The sequence below is a fragment of the Lampetra fluviatilis genome, chromosome 13, assembly GCF_964198595.1.
Source record: "Lampetra fluviatilis chromosome 13, kcLamFluv1.1, whole genome shotgun sequence".
NCBI lineage: Eukaryota > Metazoa > Chordata > Hyperoartia > Petromyzontiformes > Petromyzontidae > Lampetra > Lampetra fluviatilis.
In genome coordinates, this window is record NC_136287.1 from 13,868,174 (window position 1) to 13,887,694 (window position 19,521).

Consider the following 19,521-nt stretch of genomic DNA (forward strand, 5'->3'; position numbering starts at 1 on the left):
AAGAGAAGTCTGTAGATGCAGTAAAAAAAGTCTATTTTTGATAGATCTGTCTGGAGCTTGAATGTCTGCCGTCTGTCCATGATTTGGGTTGACTATTCTACTCCATGTAGGGTTTCACTCCTGTGAGAAATCGCACTTGAATAAGATTTTTTGGTAATATTACTTCTCATGTAGCTTGAGTGTCCTCTTTTACTCGGGTGTTCCAAAAGTCAAGCGCATTTTTTGTCGTAAAATGACACACACATTTGCATTACCCAGTGTCTGCCTCAAATAAGAAGGTTGCAAATTCAAAACCTCAGTCCTTTTACCACTTCGTGGCCAATGCAAAGATCAGCACGCCATGGCGAGAAGGCACGAGTGGTTGATCTGTAGAGATGGACTGGCCCTACTCAATAGGCATGTGGAATTTCCACCACTGGCTCAGAGCATTCAGCAGATTGAAGCTTCACCCATGGCGGTTTGGGGGGGGACAGCGAACTATTTAGAATCCACATCGTTCATGCATTGAAATACACATATATATTCCCCGGGCTATTTTCACAAGTCGCATCGTAGGCAGCGGATTCCTTCTGCCATCAAATAGAAGTTCCGAAGGAGGGCTGAGCGGACGACAGGAGAGGCGGAGGGCGATGGAGGCATATGCAGGGGACGCCAAGGGAATTAACCACGAGGAGCGTGGGTGCCGTGAATCCGCGTAGCCGCGCTGCTCATTGCACATCGCCAGCAATAACCACGCGGCCGGCCTCAACCGTGGGTGCGGTGGCCGTGAGCGGGCACGAGACCAAGCCCAACTCGCCACCCTTGCCTTGATTTCCGGCCACTGCCTCCGGACGCGGTAGAGAATGCATCATGCATTTTTTATTCAACGAAGTAATTTCCATGTTGATTATGCATGTTCAGTGCACTAGGTGGCAGGCCTTGCGTGGATGCGGTCATATTTATTCACTGCTCTACACAAGTGACTTTAGCTGCAGCGTAAACTGGGCACTACGCCTACGTACGGCGCTATCGAAGTTCACCAGACGTACGGGGCAGGTTTAGAGAGGCCATAGGAGATTTTATGGGGACAATGGTGGGCAAAAAAAAAAAGCGGTGGTGGTGGAGATAGCAATCAGAGATGAGAGAATGGAAGAGAGGGACGATGCTGGTGGGGAGAGAGGGAGGGAGGGGATGATGATGAGTGGGATGAGGCAAAGGGGAGTGGTGCGGGTGATAATAGAGAGAGGGGGAGGGAAATATATTTGGGGTAGGTGAGATGGGTAGACTCATAAATCGGAGGCCATATAAAATTAGTGATATCTGACCACAATATCACAATGCATGAGATGTCGTCATTTTTAGAACCTTCATAATTCCAGATTTGCATTGTTAGAAACCTTAAATTACAGCCAAATGAAGATACGATAAACAATTGCAATTATTGAAATAAAGTTTGTGCCCATTTCACGTACTATGCTAGTTTCTAAAGCCTTGGAAATATTTTGGTTTTAGACTCATCTTGGCATAGCCTAGTTGTAAGGAATGATATACAATCAACAATATATTGGCCCATGAGATGATTGAGGGACGTGGAGCGGATCACTCTTTGCACAGGTCTGAACAAGCAGTGTGCGGAGCAGAGTGTGAGGGCAGGCCTTCAGAATCGACCCCAGTAGTGTTTCCACGATGTCGTCATCTACCTCGGCACTCCCTGCTATGCCCTTGCTGCTCAAGGGGCTTCAGAAGTCTAGTCTCTGTCTTGCCTCACGACAGGATCGCCATCACACAATCAATCCATAACTGGTGAAGACATCGAAAAACCCAAATTATTATGAAACAGATCAATAACCTTAAACACGAATACGTAAGCCAGTTTGCAAATAAGATTACTGTGCTCTAAAATTGTATGAAAACTAGATTTTTGTCTTCCATATATTTTAAAATTTTATATAGATGAGATGAAGTTCCCATCCTTGGGCGATTTCCCCCACCCCAGCCCCCCCGTCCCCTCAAGCCCCCCCCCCACACCCCCAACATCGACATCTCCCCAACCCTGGGCACCCCCCCCCCCCCCACTTCATGCTTGACAACCCCCAGGAGGGTCAGACCCACACGTCTTTCAACGTCCAGGTCGGAGCCCCTGACGCTCTGGATGAAGCTCCCGAGGTAAAAGTGAATTTCCCGACAACTTCAACCTCCTCGCCACAAACACCAACAGACCCAAACGCAATATCCAACGAGTCGAAGCATCTCTGGATCTTTCCCATGGTCCAGGAGACCTGCAATCCCAAAGGCTTGGCCTCCAATTCAAACGCCTCTAGGTCTTCCTTTAGGGTATCCGGCAACTCTGCAAAAGTCACAGCATCATTGGCAAAGTCCAGGTCTATAACCCTTGACTGTTCAAACGATGCTGCACGACGGCCCTAGTCTGGTATCTGCCCCAACACCCAGGAAATTTTACCCAACACTTAGGTGTTGGGGCAGGTATCCTGAGTGAACCACAGCCCTGCTTCACACTGCCATTCACCGGAAGTCAGAGGTGCCCCACCCCCCATGTAACAGCACCCGGGGACTCTTGCGTACAGGGCGGTGATCAGACCAATAATGCCCTCCAGAATTCCACGGAGTCGCCGTACAACCCACGGGGCCTCCCGGTGCACTAAATCGAAGGCCTTATTCAGGTTTATGAAGGCCGCGAGGATCACCTGCCTGTACTCCCTGCAGCACTCGACCAAGACCCGAAGAGCTACGATCCAGTTTGTCGTTGACCTCTTTGGCATGAATCCGGCCCGTTCTATCCTCTGGTGCTCTCAAATGGTGGCCGCAGACTCTTGCCAGGAGAATGGGGGCTCATTACCTTGCCAGGCACCGCGAGCAGTGTCACCCCGCGGTCATCATTGCAGTGAGTTCTGTCTCCATTCCCCTTCCAGATTGGGACATGGGGCCATCCATTGAGTAGGTACGCAAAAATCTGTCAAAACTTGACCCCTTCCCTGTACCCTAGACCCCCCCCCCCACATGCAAGCGTACGCATTTGGGTTCACCCCCCCTCCCCCCTCCATGGGTACGTACTCAATGGATGGCCCCCAAGACGTCCATGAGAACAGAGCCCGCTCATCCCACTGCAACAAGCACCGCGTGCGGCCCTCTTAACAAATGGTCCCCGCCGGTGTTCAGCAGTTCAGCTTTGATACCGCACCCCCCCCCCCCCCCCTTCAGCTTTCCCATTGCCATCCGAACCTCGTCCTGCGATGCAGGTCAGGCCGTTCGAACCAAGAACCAGCAATTCTCAGCCTCCTAGATGTTGCAAAGACCAAATGCAAGGGTCCTTTGCTATTCTTGGTCCCTGGCCCAAGTGGACCATTACACACCTCATAGGCAGTCCTCTCGGTACCAGTTTCACGTTTAAGTCTCCGAGGACAACCAGGCTACCACGAGCGGGACACATGCCCTCCTCTGAGTTGGAGCACAGCATGGAAGGTTTCCTTGTCCTCAAGATCACTCACCTCCGTCGGAGCGTAGACAGCGACAAGGAAGAGAAAGCTAAAAGGGTGCCTCGACCTCATCGTCATCGTCCACTCACTGACCGTAGTGACCCCCGCCACCAAGCCAACCTGTCCATCCTCGACAGCAATGGCCACCCCTTCACCGGGGGTTGATTCCCCCCCCCCTCCCCCGGGCAGCCCGTGCAGCAGTCGGTGGAACCACCACGACTAACCTGGCCCTCTCATCATCCACTGGAGTTCGGACGTTCCAGGGCCAAACATTACAGCTCGCCGGAACGACACCTCCGCGTCCCTCCTCCGGTGCCCTTTGACAACTGGAACGGCCGGGCGAGGGTGGCAGGAGTAATCCACCAACCCCTGCTCCCTGGCCACTGGACCTGCAGATCCTCATCCGGGCATCAGTGGAGGGGCCTTCTTTCACATGGATCGGTCGCAACCCACACCACGGGTGGTGGTATTATGTTGTGTGTAAGATATCACGTGAACACGCAACAGGTGGGCCACGAGAGGGCTACCCATCTAGAATATGTGGGGAATTATTTATCCGAATCGCTCAGCAACATATTGCCTTTAAAACGAAAAAATCTACTGATGTTTGAGACTCTGGTGGAAAAAAATGCTTTTACACCCACCCAGAGCAGTATGGAACGAGGCTTGTGCACAACACGAATTATAGAGAGCACTTTATCATATTGCGGAGCAAAGCAGACGGATCAGCTTGAGTGCACTCGGGCTGACCTCTAGTGACAACACAGCACACTGCACACGTCACGCCTGAATAACAAAACCACACCGCACCGCGCAAACCACTCACACGACAACACCGCGGCTATCATTGCAAGGCAGTGGGGGACATCGTTTAAATCAGCTCCCATCTCCCCCAAACAGTCCGCACGAAACGGGCAAGTGCGTTCGTACGATTACAGTACTGCTGATAAACAAACCTGGGCGAAACGGTGCCGAGAAAAAAGCAAACACAATCTCCAAAAAAATGAACCGCAGCACGGGCACACACAATAAGCAACATATGCTTCGATGTAATACCGCACGTATTATCGATAGGCAGCGAATCCCACGCCACGCCATGGTTATCATTCATATTGGGCTTGCGACATTTTGGCCACGGGTTTCCCATGGGTATCCGAGTGCAGTGGCGAGGAGATCCCCACAGTGTGCACATATCACTCTGCACCCGGGCGCTCCTAAATGGGGCTCACGTCTGGCTCGCTGCTGCAACAAAGCATACTGTACACACGGTGGGAAAATCCTAGATCCACCTGCCACGGCCTGCTTAGACTCGTAACATGTACTTAAAGCCAATCGGGACATTTGCAAGCGGTTATACACAGCAGTGACCACATCGTATATAATTACATTGCATGCTAAATCTTGTGAGTGCAGTCCTGTATTACAGCATTCAATATCCTGTATTTCAGCACGTGGCAATACAATGAGATTTGCGGTTTCCTCTGTAAGAGTAATATGGTAAACTAGTGACATGGGGATAGTCATCCTATTGTATAATTCACAAGTGCAGTAAATTTCCAATCTGGTGGTTTGCGTTGCCAGAATAGGCAGGTTTTTTTTATATTTCTGCTTAACAGGGTCGACCATAACATAATCCCCAAAACATCAGAACGGGGCCATAAAAAAAAAATTGGGATGCTGTCAATGGAAGTGAATCCTAAATACAAAGGTTAGTTGATGTATTGGAATAAATTGGCCAGTGTGTGGGTAGCTTACACAGGGCAGATGGAAGTTACGGATTTAGCAGGAGGCAAAGGTAGTGGTGATGGTACAAAATTCAGCGGCTTACTCCTGCTGACAGTACATTTACACTCCGGTAATTCTCGATAATAAATACTGTCTTGGGCTGTGACGGGAATCAAACCAATGACTCCGTGCAAAATGGTCAACGGATGAGCGCACAGGACCATTCGGCACTGCAGCCACCAATAGATTAAAGCCGGCCACCAGCTATTGTACAGTGCACTAAATGTGCGGAATTGTAAGTCAGAGAGGGACTTACAGAGGGGCAAGTCATGAACAGAAAAGACATTTTTACTATTTTTCCCTTCTGCATTATCCCGCACACGGTCAATGACCACTTTTTCTCAACGCGCCTTTGCACAGATTTACACAAGCATGCATGTCGCTATGAAAACAATAAACAGATATATATATATTTTTTGTCGTAAAAATGTTTGCTTTTGTGCGATTTTTGTTGTTCTCCCACCGTCTGCAAATACCGCAGTGTGGCGGGGAGCATTAACCGACGAGTGATTAGCACGGCCTTCGATAGGCTCGCTCGCCTGTCTGGGTGTAATGCACGGCCCGGACAGAAAGCTAAAACGAGACCCTCACTCTATATAACGCCAATTGCTGACAGGAAAGTGCCTTTGCCCAGTAGAAACATCAAAGGACACTTCAAGGATATACCGCTCTCCTCCGTGCACACCGCTCCGAGATGTACCGCACAGGGTACCGCCGCTGCCATCACCCAGTCCATCTTTTCACCTTTCACCCGCAACTACAGTACACATCAAATAAAATTGTTTCCATCATTGTCGGCGATATTTTACGCGTGTTAGGCATTTCGCCGTACAATTGCGGGCATCGAGAATCCCTTATTTCATGGACAATTTCGCAATGCGGCGAGTATATATATATTTTATTTGTACAGTGCGTACAGTTGCTATAAAATACAGCTGCAACGTAACAATGTGGATGCCCCCCCGCCTGACTTTGCAAGCCAGAGCCCGGCCGACTCGACAAAGGCAAACACTTTCCATTTTCGGGCATTACACCATAAAATACACCAATTTTCTCAATGGGTTTTTATGATGAATTAGCCCAAACACGGTGGGGCAGTTTGAACAATGGGTGGCCATGGTGGGGCCCCCCCTTGCTACAACAGCCTTCTTTCCTTCACACCACCAATCTATTTGGCAGTTTTCATTTCACAGCGCTGACCGCTTATTTAGTGACCGCCCACCCCGCTTCCACCATCCGTTGCCTGCACCCTCCAACCCCCAACCCCACCCCGCTCCGCCGGGGTCAGTAACAGGCTTTGAATAATAAATAAGATCCTTTGCCCTATGGCCTCAATCTGGCTGGGGTCAGCGGGAGCGTGTGCTGACGAAAGGCATTAGGGTCCCCGAGAGCGATGGCTGCCGCCCAGCCACTGATTGTGCTGAGCAGGCCGCGCCAAATCGCTGGCCCGTTGTTCCACGCAATGCCTTTTGTGATATTTAACTGCTTCTGCCAACTGCGCCGGGGCGAACAAACCCCGCAGCTCGGTCAGCCTGTGTTTAATTCATCCTTAGCCGATCTGCACAATGGCCTGCATATTGATCTCTAGGTTAAGCCTTTCACTATGAATACAACCGTGTGGGATAACATTGGGCTACACTAAAAATGCTACCAGAAACTGAATTGCCACGTGTGCACGTATTTGTGTACGGTATATATTGGTGTATTCCAGGGCGAGTCAAACATTTTGAACACGACATGAAAGGTAGAAATTTTCATGCTGAACTCACTATAAATGCATAAAAGTGTAGGATTCAAAATAACCGCCAATTGATAGCACATCTCCTAAAGGTGTGCTTAAAAGCAATATTTGACATGAAATCGCTGACAAAAAAAACAATGTACCGAGCCCTCTATCAATCCACTGCTGGACAGAGGCCTCCCCTGCTCAATGTTACGGTCATGGAGGTTGTTCGACCATACTGATCAGCATTGGTTGATGAAGGGGTGGCCCAGGACTCGCCACCAATGTTAGCCATACCGAGGTTGCCAGGGTTCAAACTGTAATGGGCTAAACACTGCACCACTGCTCGGCCTTATTTGTGTGCAGGAAATTCATGGCTGAATAAAGCACACCTGAGTTTGTGGCACCCTATGCACTAAATGATTGTGCATTTGTAAGGCTCTTCTGCAAGGTCTTTATACGATGTGTAAATAGCGTCAGTGTAAATGTATTTGCATGTATAGAGGAACACATCTTATCCGTGATCCTGTTATGCACTCCCGATTATCCAAAGGTCGATCCGTGAAAACTCTCATTATTCACAGATCGCCGCTTACCATTATCCTTGACAAATCGTGGATAAGAAGAAGTCATGTGGAAGTGGTCACAAGCAGTTGATAAATTGATCTTATTATTTGCAAGGTCCATGGAAGAGAGCAATCAGGAGGAAAAGACACGACTCCAATGGGAGGTTATGGGCATTCAACTTTCAGAGATGAGTTGGCATTAGATTCATCCCATCATCTATGTTTTCCCACGGATAATAGGATGATGGTGGAACAGAACTTACGGGCACTGCCAAAAGTTCCCTCCCATTGCAAAAATAATCAATTATGATAAACAGGCCCAAAATGATGACCATCATTACCATGCTGTTGAAGCTTCTGATGATGACGACGACGACAATGGTGATGTCAACAATGTGATTTATTAATTTATTCAGGAAGGTATCTCTGAATCTCAGGCTCATTTTCAGCAGGGTCCTACAATGCGATGTTTGATCAAATCAATGTTACGAGTGCCCTGCACGTGAAAGAAACGCGGAACACCTGGAGACACCCCACGCACGGGAGGCCACAATAAAAACACTACACACATGCTGCGAGTTCACGTACCCACCTGCAGCAACACCACCACCATATTCACATGACCTCTTAGCTCCGCGGATTTAAGAGGTTCACAAATCTTGAGTGATCCCCCCAACCCTCGATCCCATGCTGCACACACACGTACGCTTGCTCTCCCGCACTCAACCTGCCGCACATTCATTTACTCTCCTGCAAAATAGACAAAAATCCCACCCCCAGTATAGCCTTCACATGTTTTTAGGCCAAGTGCTGTGAGCAAGCACCTACGAAGGCCGACACGCCACACAAGGAAACGGGTGGCGAGAATCACACCCGGCCGCCTTTGTCTCCCAAGTGGAAAATGTTTACGCATCGCACTTAGAGGAGGTCCAGGACTGGTCCAGATAATCGTCACTGGTGTTGTCCCATAAGCAGGAATCGAACTCGGGTCGCCAGGTTCGTAGTGCAGTGTGCTAACCTCTACACTACCGCTCCCCACTCTCTCCGGCACACGCACACACACACACACACATTCTTGCCCACTATTTCGATGATGATAGATTAAAAAGATGGAAGATCATATTGATGATAAAGGAGACGGATGGTTATAATTATGATCATGATGGATGAAGATGGTGATGGCAATGGAGAAGGATGTTGTAAATTTACGAAATAGATGGTGATGATGATCGATGGTTTGGATTTCATCAAGTTTGCTGTGCCACCTTCTCCAGTCAGTGAGAGAGCAAAGCGACTACCGTATATGTTTCTTCATGCACTGATTTTTGCATAATTGGTGGAACACCACTCACTAATTTGAAAAATTGGTGTCATCACTGGTAGCTACCCAGATATGAACCAAGAATCTCAGCAGAGCCAGCCCAGTTCCTCAAAAAGCCCACTGAGTCTCATGCATAGTAATGTGTTGAGGAGCCTGGGTCTTTCCCGATGGGGGTATGGTAAACATACCCTCCGACTTATACATTATTTAACATAATTTTGACCATTTAATTCGAGAGGCTGTCCATGGTTTATCATTGGAATGGCTTCCTTACTCCAGATCAATCATATGTAAAATAATGACCAAGTTATTGCTGCTCAGTCTGAGGAAATGAACAATGTTATGCTGATTAAGAGCTTTTCAATACATATTAACGGAAAGTCATTGCTTATTCCAAAGTAAAACATCTGCACGGGCCACATCATGATATGATATTGAATACTTCACGCTTGCCCTAATAATGAGTGGTGAGATGGTTGTGGAGAGCATGGATGATTTTGCTTTCTTGGGCAGTGGTGTTCGTAGCTAGCTCTGGGTCATCGTCACAGATGTTAAAATGTGACGAGCCACATTCTTTTTTATCGACTCTCTAATGCTGTGCGAGCTGGCATCGCATTGCACACAAAAGCAGCAACTGTTTATGCGCGCACAGTCATGCCCTCTGTTTTGTCATTGCTGAGACACGCAGACTTTCCTTGTGCGAACACCTGCACCAGCTTGAAACATTCCAGTCGGGCCTACGTAAACCTCCATCCGTGGACTGACAATCTATTAAAAAATATATATTTACATTTTTGATCACATTTTATAGAGACTAAACACCTGGCTATAGTGGCATGAGCAGGCAACGCTGGTGTCGGGTGAGTAAGTTTTTGTTGGTTGATTCATGTAGCTTACATTACCAGCGAAGACTTGCCTGAGAATGTTTTCTTTGCCCAGATGAATAATAATAATGAACTAAATTCAGTATCCGTCATGGGCAGTATCCACCATGAGCATTAAGTGTACCGTATCCAGTATACCTTCTGCTTTATAGAAACTTCCTATTTATCTTCAAATTCTGTAGATGTTATAAAAGCACTATGGAACCCTTCTTTTACAGCACTTTTTCATAAACAAAACTACCGCAGTGACTGTGCTGTCATACATACTGTAATCTTGAGATTAATTGTTTTGAAAAAATCATCGTCGGCGTTTGCCACTCTAGGTGATACCGATGGCAATTATTGGCATAGGTCCACAGGTCCTGTGGTGACGCCACCACCACCACAGAGTGGTGAATGGCAGCTGATGCACACGTGTGTGCTCGCATAAACGTGCATAATAATGTGGGCGCGTGGGTATAAATAAATATAGGTGCCTTGAGGTGCGGTTGCCTTTAGATGCCGAGCATAAATCCACGATCGCATTGTCGTAGGGAGAAGCGCGAGCACTCACTCAACGCGCCGTCTTGCGCTGCGGGGTGAGGGTGATCTGCCCGGGCTTCTGCGGGAGTGTGGCGCGCCGGCCTGTCGGCCGAAGCCAGGTCGCACGCTTGCACGGGGCCAGCCTCACCACTCGCCTGCACTCAGCACACCCAACCACACGGGCCGGCCACCCGGGGTCACGTCGAGCACGCCACACTGTCAATCGTCGCCTATTAATCGGGTGAGGTCGATTCGCAGCCTCTTGAGATGCGGTCATATTTATATGCAATATAAATGCAAAGACTAAATTGCATTGCATTAGTGCCAGAGGAGAGTCCACCGAGCTATCAATTTTCTATTCCTCGAAAGATCTTGAGTGAAACACTGGCAGAGAGAAAACATTCGCACTGTACACATTTTCTTCGGAACAAAAAAAGTAATGACAAATCAGCGGCCGTCGTAAGCCCTGCACCTGCAGTGCCTTGACCGTCAATTAGAGAGGTCACACCAAAATGAAAATTGCATTTTTTTTAATTTATTCAAAGTCAACGGGATTCCTAAATATGCACACAGAAAGCTCTCTCTGCTCTGATGCGAACCAAAGGCTGCCTCCATGGGCTGCTATAGGATTATTTTATGAGTGGAAGTTACTAATGCTGATGGGATGTCCTCAAGGAATCAGATTCAATATCTCATTGGAATCCAATAAGACTTTCCACAAGGGACTACACAGCTGTGGTTTAAGTAAACAGATCAAATGAACCATTTCCGTGTTGTTATTCAAGGAGCACTGCATCCATCATAAGTCGTGAAACGAATGCAAGCGCGAAATTATTGACTTCATAACTGGACGGTGGCACAATTTGCGAGACTTTGCGAGATGTGCCACAAAAGAGTCAAGGTGTCTCCCTGCTTGAGAGAGCGTGGGGGACAGTGCTCATCCCCACTGGAGACCCTAAGGCAGCGGTGGAAATTCCACATCCCTATGGCAGGGGCCAGTCTGCACAGGACAAGGCAATGTGTAGGAGTACATTATATGAACCAGAGGTGTGGACTCGAGTCATGTGACTTGGACTCGAGTCAGACTCGAGTCATGAATTTGATGACTTGCGACTCGACTTGGACTTGCATAACAATGACTTTGTCCCACCTATGAGATGTGGACTCGAGTCATGTGACTTGGACTCGAGTCAGACTCGAGTCATGAATTTGATGACTTGCGACTCGACTTGGACTTGCATAACAATGACTTTGTCCCACCTATGAGATGTGGACTCGAGTCATGTGACTTGGACTCGAGTCAGACTCGAGTCATGAATTTGATGACTTGCGACTCGACTTGGACTTGCATAACAATGACTTTGTCCCACCTATGAGATGTGGACTCGAGTCATGTGACTTGGACTCGAGTCAGACTCGAGTCATGAATTTGATGACTTGCGACTCGACTTGGACTTGCATAACAATGACTTTGTCCCACCTCTGATATGAACCATGTAACATCTGATAATGGTATGTGTTTATTTACCCATGGGTGTATATACATGGATGAGTGTGCGTGCGTGCAAACATCAGCATACAAGCCCACGCTCGCAATTAATCAATTCGACTGGAAAGGGCCACTGAGCTAAGCAGCTGTTTGCTTACAAGCGGTGACTGCAAGCTACGTACCGTGTGCACATTGTATAAGAGAGTGACGTGTGTATAAAAAGTAAAGGGTCATTTTAATTCCATTTGTTCTAGAATACAAGGCTGCACCATCTTATACTCTACAAACACAGAAAAACCCCACTGCAACCCGAGGTTGCAGGAATGTATTGATTTTTGCAATGGCGCGCATGCATTGATGTGTACAAAATGTCGTTAATATTGTGACTTTTCCCTCTATTGTGAGCATTATTATTCTTGTAACAATCACAATGTACGTTTCATAATGCCTGCATGGTTCTCTTTTGGAGTGTGCTCTGTGGATCCGTGAAACAAAAGGTTTCGGTACATGAGCAAATTTAACACGTAGGCTTTCGCGACCAATATCATCCATACTTCAATAGGGATTTCGATTTAAAGCTTTCGTGACTGCAGGGATTCATCTTCTTGGTTCTTTCGGTAAAGTCACGTAGAAGGGAAGTAATAAAATAATAAAAATAAAACATAATAAAACAATTCTCACGACGTTTCGGCCACAACACAAGCAGGCGAGGACGGCTGCTTGCGTTGTGGCCGAAACGTCGTGAGAATTGTTTTATTATGTTTTATTTTTATTATTTTATTACTTCCCTTCTACGTGACTTTACCGAAAGAACCAAGAAGATCAATAGGGATTACCATTGGTACGGCTATTTTATCGATATTTTAGTTCACACAATCTACAGCAGGTACAAGAACAATGGGCTTGCATAATGTGCATGCATAATGTACTTTGGTTACCATATAAATAACCCAAACGGCAATAGATACCAAATAGTCATGTATATGTATTCATTACTCCCGCACCCACTTCACGCAAGAAGAACACACACGTGACGTCATCACATCTACGCCTCTATTTAAGGAAGGAAACAGGAGGAGTTTTCCACAAATCTGGCTGTCGCCTGATGAAGCTAGTTGTAATTAATGGCGAAACGTCGTACTTAGAATGTGAATGTTGTGGCTTTGCTCTCCAACACACCGCTGTGCTGTACTCTTAACGAATTGGCATGTTCTGTTTATGTGACAAACCTTACTAGTTGGCTGTGTCGGGTGGTGGTGGGTATAACGACACATTTATATATTTATGCGATCTAACTATTATGGACATGAGCAAATGTTTGGGTTTTTTTTTGCATTTAAAATAAATGCAGGTGAATGGAGATGCAAATTGTGAATGAGGAGAAATTACTCTGAAGAGGAGAGCACTGTTTACAAACCCCCTGCGATGTATATGAATGATAAACATGTGATAAACATGTGTGCACGACGACACAGAGGCTGTGTGTCAACACGAATGTGCTCCACAAGTAACACCGGGGCCAGATTTTTAAACGTCAGCCGACGACGCTGTCCAAACGATATGAATGACTCATTCCTGCTGGTTCTAAATTATTATTATTAATAATTCAAATCACTGCCACAGTCAACAGTATAGTCCTATCTTATAAAAGCTATACTCTAATGTTAAATACCAGGAGATTGACTAAATTATTATTAATATTATTCTCAAAAGCCCATGCATTTGATGACATTGCTTTTCTGCCAAAATGTGTGAAAATAAAATATCAAAACCAGCAGAACGTACCAGCAATTTTACCATTTTCCCCACCAAATATTGGCAACAAAAAGTGCCTTGTTACCAAAAATACGTAATGTGCTCCTATTGCCAGCATACAGCAGCTATCTCAAAAAAGCAACATTGCTGAAAACAAGCCGGGACCATATAATGCACATTTGGAGTGGGGTGTGGAAAGAAACAAGCACATTTAATCAGTTGCAGGAAATTTACGGACAGGAAAATGAATTCACAAATGATGTACAATCGAGTTTACAAGGAAGCAGGTGTGGAATGATATGTCCGCATGGTACTATTAATACTGACGTTGTCATGCATTTAATTATTTGTCTGAAATGACTATATAACCAGATTGTCCCCTTTTGACTGCCTGTCATGGCAACAGTCCCTCTGGACTGTTACAGAAATCATCCCCCCACATGGGCCAACCGCACTGCAGGGGAACACTCTGTCTAGGGCAAGGCTAAAATAAGAAAAATTGTCATTACTATTGCCTTGGACTCGTCGAATTTTTTTAAAAATAAATCTGGAAAGCTAAAACAAGTGAAGTGAAATGTAATCTTTACTTGCCGGGCGCATCTGAAGGCTTCTTTTTCAGAACCACATTTGTCGGAACGTCATCTTATCTGGCTCCATATCAATGTTTTGCTTGGGTCGTATTTGCGTAAAAAAATTGTCTTGAAGGATGTTATATTGGAAAACCTGATGAGATTTTTTTTTCTAAATTAAATGCAGTGATGTTTAGAGTTGAGAATGCAATCATTCTCGTCCTCAGGGTGTCACATTTCAAGTACTCATACCTTCATATGAGACTATTATGAACTCTACACAGTCTATAAGATTTGTCTATCACAGTGGCTCTCTTACATTATATATATAAACATATGCAATCTATTTTATTTTAGTCAAGACCCTCGTACACAGTGTGAGCTCCACAAACTGAAAGCTTACATGGGATTTATTTTGACAATTTCCAAGGGTAACCTTCTAGAGAGAAATGTTTAACTTTATTTTATCCCCAAGTATATCCCCCATATGTACTATCAGGCGCCTAGGCACGAAGCAAATATTCGCTTAGGATGCTCTGCAGAGAGCACAGCCTCATACAACATCGGGGAACAACCCCACAGAATTGCTTCCCACGGCACTTACAACACTTAGCACAGCCCACTAGCTTATGTACTTTGTTTCTCCGCAGAGGGGCAATTCACCTGGTTTCTATCATCACGATTCATCACATCAGTATAGCTTGTACAAGGAATAACAGTGCACTAGAAGCTACATAAAACGAGCAATTATTATAGCAATTTAGTTGCAGGCGATTGTATGAACAGCCTGGTGACCAAGGGGAAGATCTAAGACAAGATGGTGGGAGGCTGTCAGGGCAGGTGTTGGAGGTTGCGTGTCTCCACGGCACAGCAGCTTTGGGATCTCTCAGAGGGGTAAAAGCATTGGCAAGCTGCGGTGGCATCAACGCATTTTGGTTACGATGACATCTTGATCTTTACACTTTCATATGTACAATTTTGGCAAAGAAACTGGCAAGCAAGTGTGATGCACCTAAAGTGGGGCTAGGCCTCATTAATATAAATAAATAAAAACGGATTTACTGGGGGATTTTTATTTGTTTGACGTGGCCAAGGTACTTGGTGCTCCATTTGCTTTGGCGAGATGTTAACTACCTCGCCTTGTATACAGGAGGACGTGGGTTCGATCCTGACCCTGACGCCTGCTCTATATTTGGAGTTTGCGTGTTCTCCCCATGATCGCGTGGATTTTTCTCTGGGTCGTCCGGTATTTCCCTCCACATTTTGACACATGCATTTAGAGTATTTGATTGCTATACATTTCCACGTGATATGCCACTTCATTAGGCTATCATTTGTGGCCAGGTGGCCTCTGGAAAAGAGCTACATAGCTCAGTGGGCCTTACCTGGTAAAATAAAACATTGTTGCGTTTTAAGTTTTGTCAATCTGCTACTCGTGAAAGCACGGTTTATAAGGAGGGGGGGGGGGGGGGTGTGCCTGCGACTTAAATCCAGTATCTCAGTTGTGGAAGGTTCCCCGCTCTGAAATTGGCAACAGGCCCGCGGGCCACCTATCGATACTGAACACTTGTCACTCAGCAATTTGTGGACAGCCAAAGCGAGTGCAAAGCCAAGATGAATAAATCAACTTGACATGGGCCCAGGCTTCTAAACAGCGAGGCACGAGTGTGTACAATGGGGTTCGACAGTGTTGCCCAAGTGAGTGCTGCACATCCAGGTTTTTGAGTGATGGGCATAAGCATCTGCCCATGACAAGCCATTTTTAAATCAGAGATTTCTGAACGGGCTGGCCGATTCCCCAAATAGAAAAGTAAATGCTCGGTCACTGATGTGTGATTTATGTCAAGAACTCTGCAAGGGAGGTACAATATAGGCTGTGACATCACCCACAGTTTTATAGCATTTACAATGTTTCATCATTTAAGTCTCAAACATGTGATTGTCGTCTAAGCACAGCAATTTGTCCCCCCTCCCCCCTTAGGTACTGCCAACATTAACAGGGCTACACATTTATATTTACAAATAACCTAGGGATGGAGTCACACAAGACTTACACATTCTCCATAGCCACTGACATGTAGCATCAGGCTTGCAGTTTACTCTGTGCCTATTTACTGAATAAGATTGCAGAGTTTCACTTGACTGATTAAAGAACAAAAATACACAATCAAGTAGCTCTTCATTGTGGTGACGGGGGGGGGGATACTACATACAGCTTTCCTGAATTTTACCTGGAAGACAATACAACTTTATTTCGCGGTTTTATCGAGACAATACCAATTTGCATCTTTAGCTGAGAGTAATTGATCAAGCCTAACAGGAATCAAATCAACAATTTATTGAATGTAATGGCAGGGGGAACCAATTCCAAATGTTAACTCGAGGCAGTTATTATTTCGTGCAATGTGATGGCTAACCCATCCATCTGCTGTATATAAATGTTACACAGGTTTGCAGACGTCAGCTACCCTCTTTCAACAGCATCAATTAAAAGCATTCGGTTTGGGCTTACTTGGGTCTTTATATTTGCATCACGAGCAGCATCCCATTCTGAACCAATTCAATCCACAATTCCATGGAACCAATAAGTTGACCAGATATGGTTAAATCAATCACGAGCGGGTTTGAATTACCGCGTAGTACATTGAAGACAAAATCCTGCAACGCAACCACAGAAAGGGACGCCTACCCATTCCAAGAGGTCGCCCTCCCAGTGCTTGATCAGCTTCTCCATGAGCACCGGCTGTGCATGCAGGGAAGCCAGGAGGCCTGGCAGGCTGCCATTGGCCTGGTTCAGGCCTAACAGGATAGCAACACAGACATACATTCATACAATTCAAGACAATCATTTTTATCCATGATATTTTTTATAGTGCTCTTTGTTGTACATATAAGGCTCGTGTTTTTTGTATAATTTACAATCACTGTTTTTATATTCTCCACAACTCTAATGATTATTTTAAGTTTTGTATGATATAATTTTGCGTCAAACTTGGACACATATTGAGGAGAGGGTTCTTGCCTTGTGGCATCTGGCAGTTCACCAGCATTGATTGAAGCTGTCAACGTTTTCTTGTATTGAATCAATTCTGCTGAAATTATGCACTCCTAGAAGGCTGTGAGGCTGATGGTTTGTGTAACGTTTGTTTTACTTGGAGAGACATATATGAAGGAGGCACATTGTCTGATTTAGTGAAATATATATCCTCCAAAACGATTATAATAATTATGTCGCGTTATCTACATTGAATGATTCTACTAAAAAATCACTGCAAGCTCTGGCAATTTTAAGCGATGCGAAGCAACAATGACTCGGTTAACTTTTTTTCACTAATTAAAGTATCTTAAAAATGAGTCAAGCAAGAGAGGTCCAATAGAATACATGACCATTTTTGTTGTATAACAATTAAGAAAACGTACTTTTGTTATGATGAAAGGGCTGTTTGTGCCAATACCCCCAGTTCATGGCATCTATTTATGACATTAATAAAGAAAATAGTCAATACAACTCCTAATAAAGTCTTGTACATTTTAATAAAGGAATTGGTGTTGTTGCTGTTTTCACTATTGTTATTATTTTAATGAGATATTTAAATTATTTGGAAAACATTCCCTTCCGAACAACGTGCATGTTTCCAACTCCTCTCACTTCCAAGCCTGGTGATATAATTTAATTGACACTTGAGCAAGAAATATGCAATGCTATTAAGCAGAGGTGTGGACTCGAGTCATGCGACTTGGACTCGAGTCAGACTCGAGTCATGATTTTGATGACTTCAGACTCGACTTGGACTTGCCTCATCTTTGACTCGACTTGACTCGGGACTCGAGAGCAAAGACTTGAGACTTACTTGTGACTTGCATAACAATGACTTTGTCCCACCTCTGCTATTAAGCATGGACCAGTAAAACAAAGCACTATCAGTTATTTGGAAATATATACAAACAACGAAAAGTACCGCCCTGTCTGGCTTTACCAAGTTTGGCCGTGAACACAGAACTTTCAAAAGTCCCTCTTTGGATTAGTCTTGGTCTCTGAGCCTCAAGTAGTGAATTGGTTTGGTCACTAATGTTCAAACTTCATGAAAGTATCACGCCCATTAATAATGTAGCTTATCATTGTTATACCCTTGTACTAAATAAAGGGGAATATTTATACCCGCAAAACATGCTTGAAAATATGCATCACAATACAGCTCATGTAAAAATAATGATAATCCCATCGATTTAGGCAGGAAAGCCTCACTGAGTTTTAAGACCTTTTTTATGAAGGTCAGAAACATGGCAGAGCTTGAACATGGAACATCGTTTTGACTTCTCACAAGTGGCCGTGCTGGACAATAGCCCCAGTTCACACGCAGGCCTGGTGTGTCCACCAGGTGAGCGCCCTTCTAACAGAAAACACCGCGGGGAAATCCCTCCACCTTCTGCCACTGCCGCCCGTGACGTTGGAGGGGGAAGAGAAAGCCTTGAGCCCTCAAGCACCAAACCAAAACTCACGACGACATCCGGTTCATTACACGATGGCCATTCGCGCACAAAGACAAAGGCACGTACATACACTGGCATAGAGACATTGACTATGCTGTATGCTTGGCCCCGTAACAGATTATGGCCTTCAATCTGGGTGGCAGGGTGGCCCAATGGTAACGCCTGTGTTTCACAGCAAGAACGACTTGCATTCGAGTGCCGACTTGACAGCGTAAAGTATGTCCTCCCCCTGTTCTGCATGCATTTTCTTAGGATTCTCTGGTTTCCTCCAATAGATACATTTTTTTTACTGTATTGGTCAAAGATCCCAGTGCTGAAAAATATTCAGAAAATTACTCATTTGGGATTACACATGGAAACATCACGCCCAACTGTGAACAATCATCAGGATCATCTTGAAAGTTAGTGTTGGGACTCAGCAACGTTTTCTTTGGTTAACAAACACAATAATGATATTGATAACAACCCACAAGCATCCTGCCTCTGCATAATTCCCTCTACCTCGCCATTACCACCCACGTTTTGTCAAATACCGGCAGTACAGAGGAATGCATTATTGTACCGTACTTCTATGCTTGCACATCTATGCTTCCAGCCTTCCCAACTCACACTGACCAGCACGGTGATTGCGGTCAAAAACAACCCCCATGATCAATTTGGAGAGGTCTCTATCCAGCTATGGATTGGCAAACGGCTGCACATGGAAATGTTGTAGTTTATTGCCTATTGTGGATTTTGTGAACATCTAGAAAAAAAAAAGTTAAACAAAAGGAAACTACATAAACCACAATGTGCACGTATATGAGTCAAGTGCGTTTTAACAATATATGTCCAAAAAATCTAAACATTATTTTGATATATTTTTCTATTTCAGGGCATTAACATTTTAGACCGGATACCGTTGTTATTTTTGTTTTTAAGTGGAACTGGTGCAACCATTCTA

General features: G+C 45.3%; 1 protein-coding gene across 4 annotated transcripts in view; it reads right to left on the reverse strand.

Moving 5' to 3' along the window:
* LOC144935569 (WD repeat-containing protein 7-like) overlaps positions 1-19,521 on the reverse strand; it is a 116,497-nt gene that overhangs the window by 19,767 nt on the left and 77,209 nt on the right. For 3 of the 4 annotated variants that reach the window (XM_078862365.1, XM_078862364.1, XM_078862367.1), the window contains 2 exons: positions 16,777-16,886; positions 10,306-10,429 (listed from right to left, as the gene is read on the reverse strand). In XM_078862365.1, the coding sequence (XP_078718491.1) occupies positions 10,306-10,429; positions 16,777-16,886 (234 nt within the window). The remainder of the gene's footprint in view (positions 1-10,305; positions 10,430-16,776; positions 16,887-19,521) is intronic. The other variant, XM_078862366.1, reaches the window with a different exon arrangement.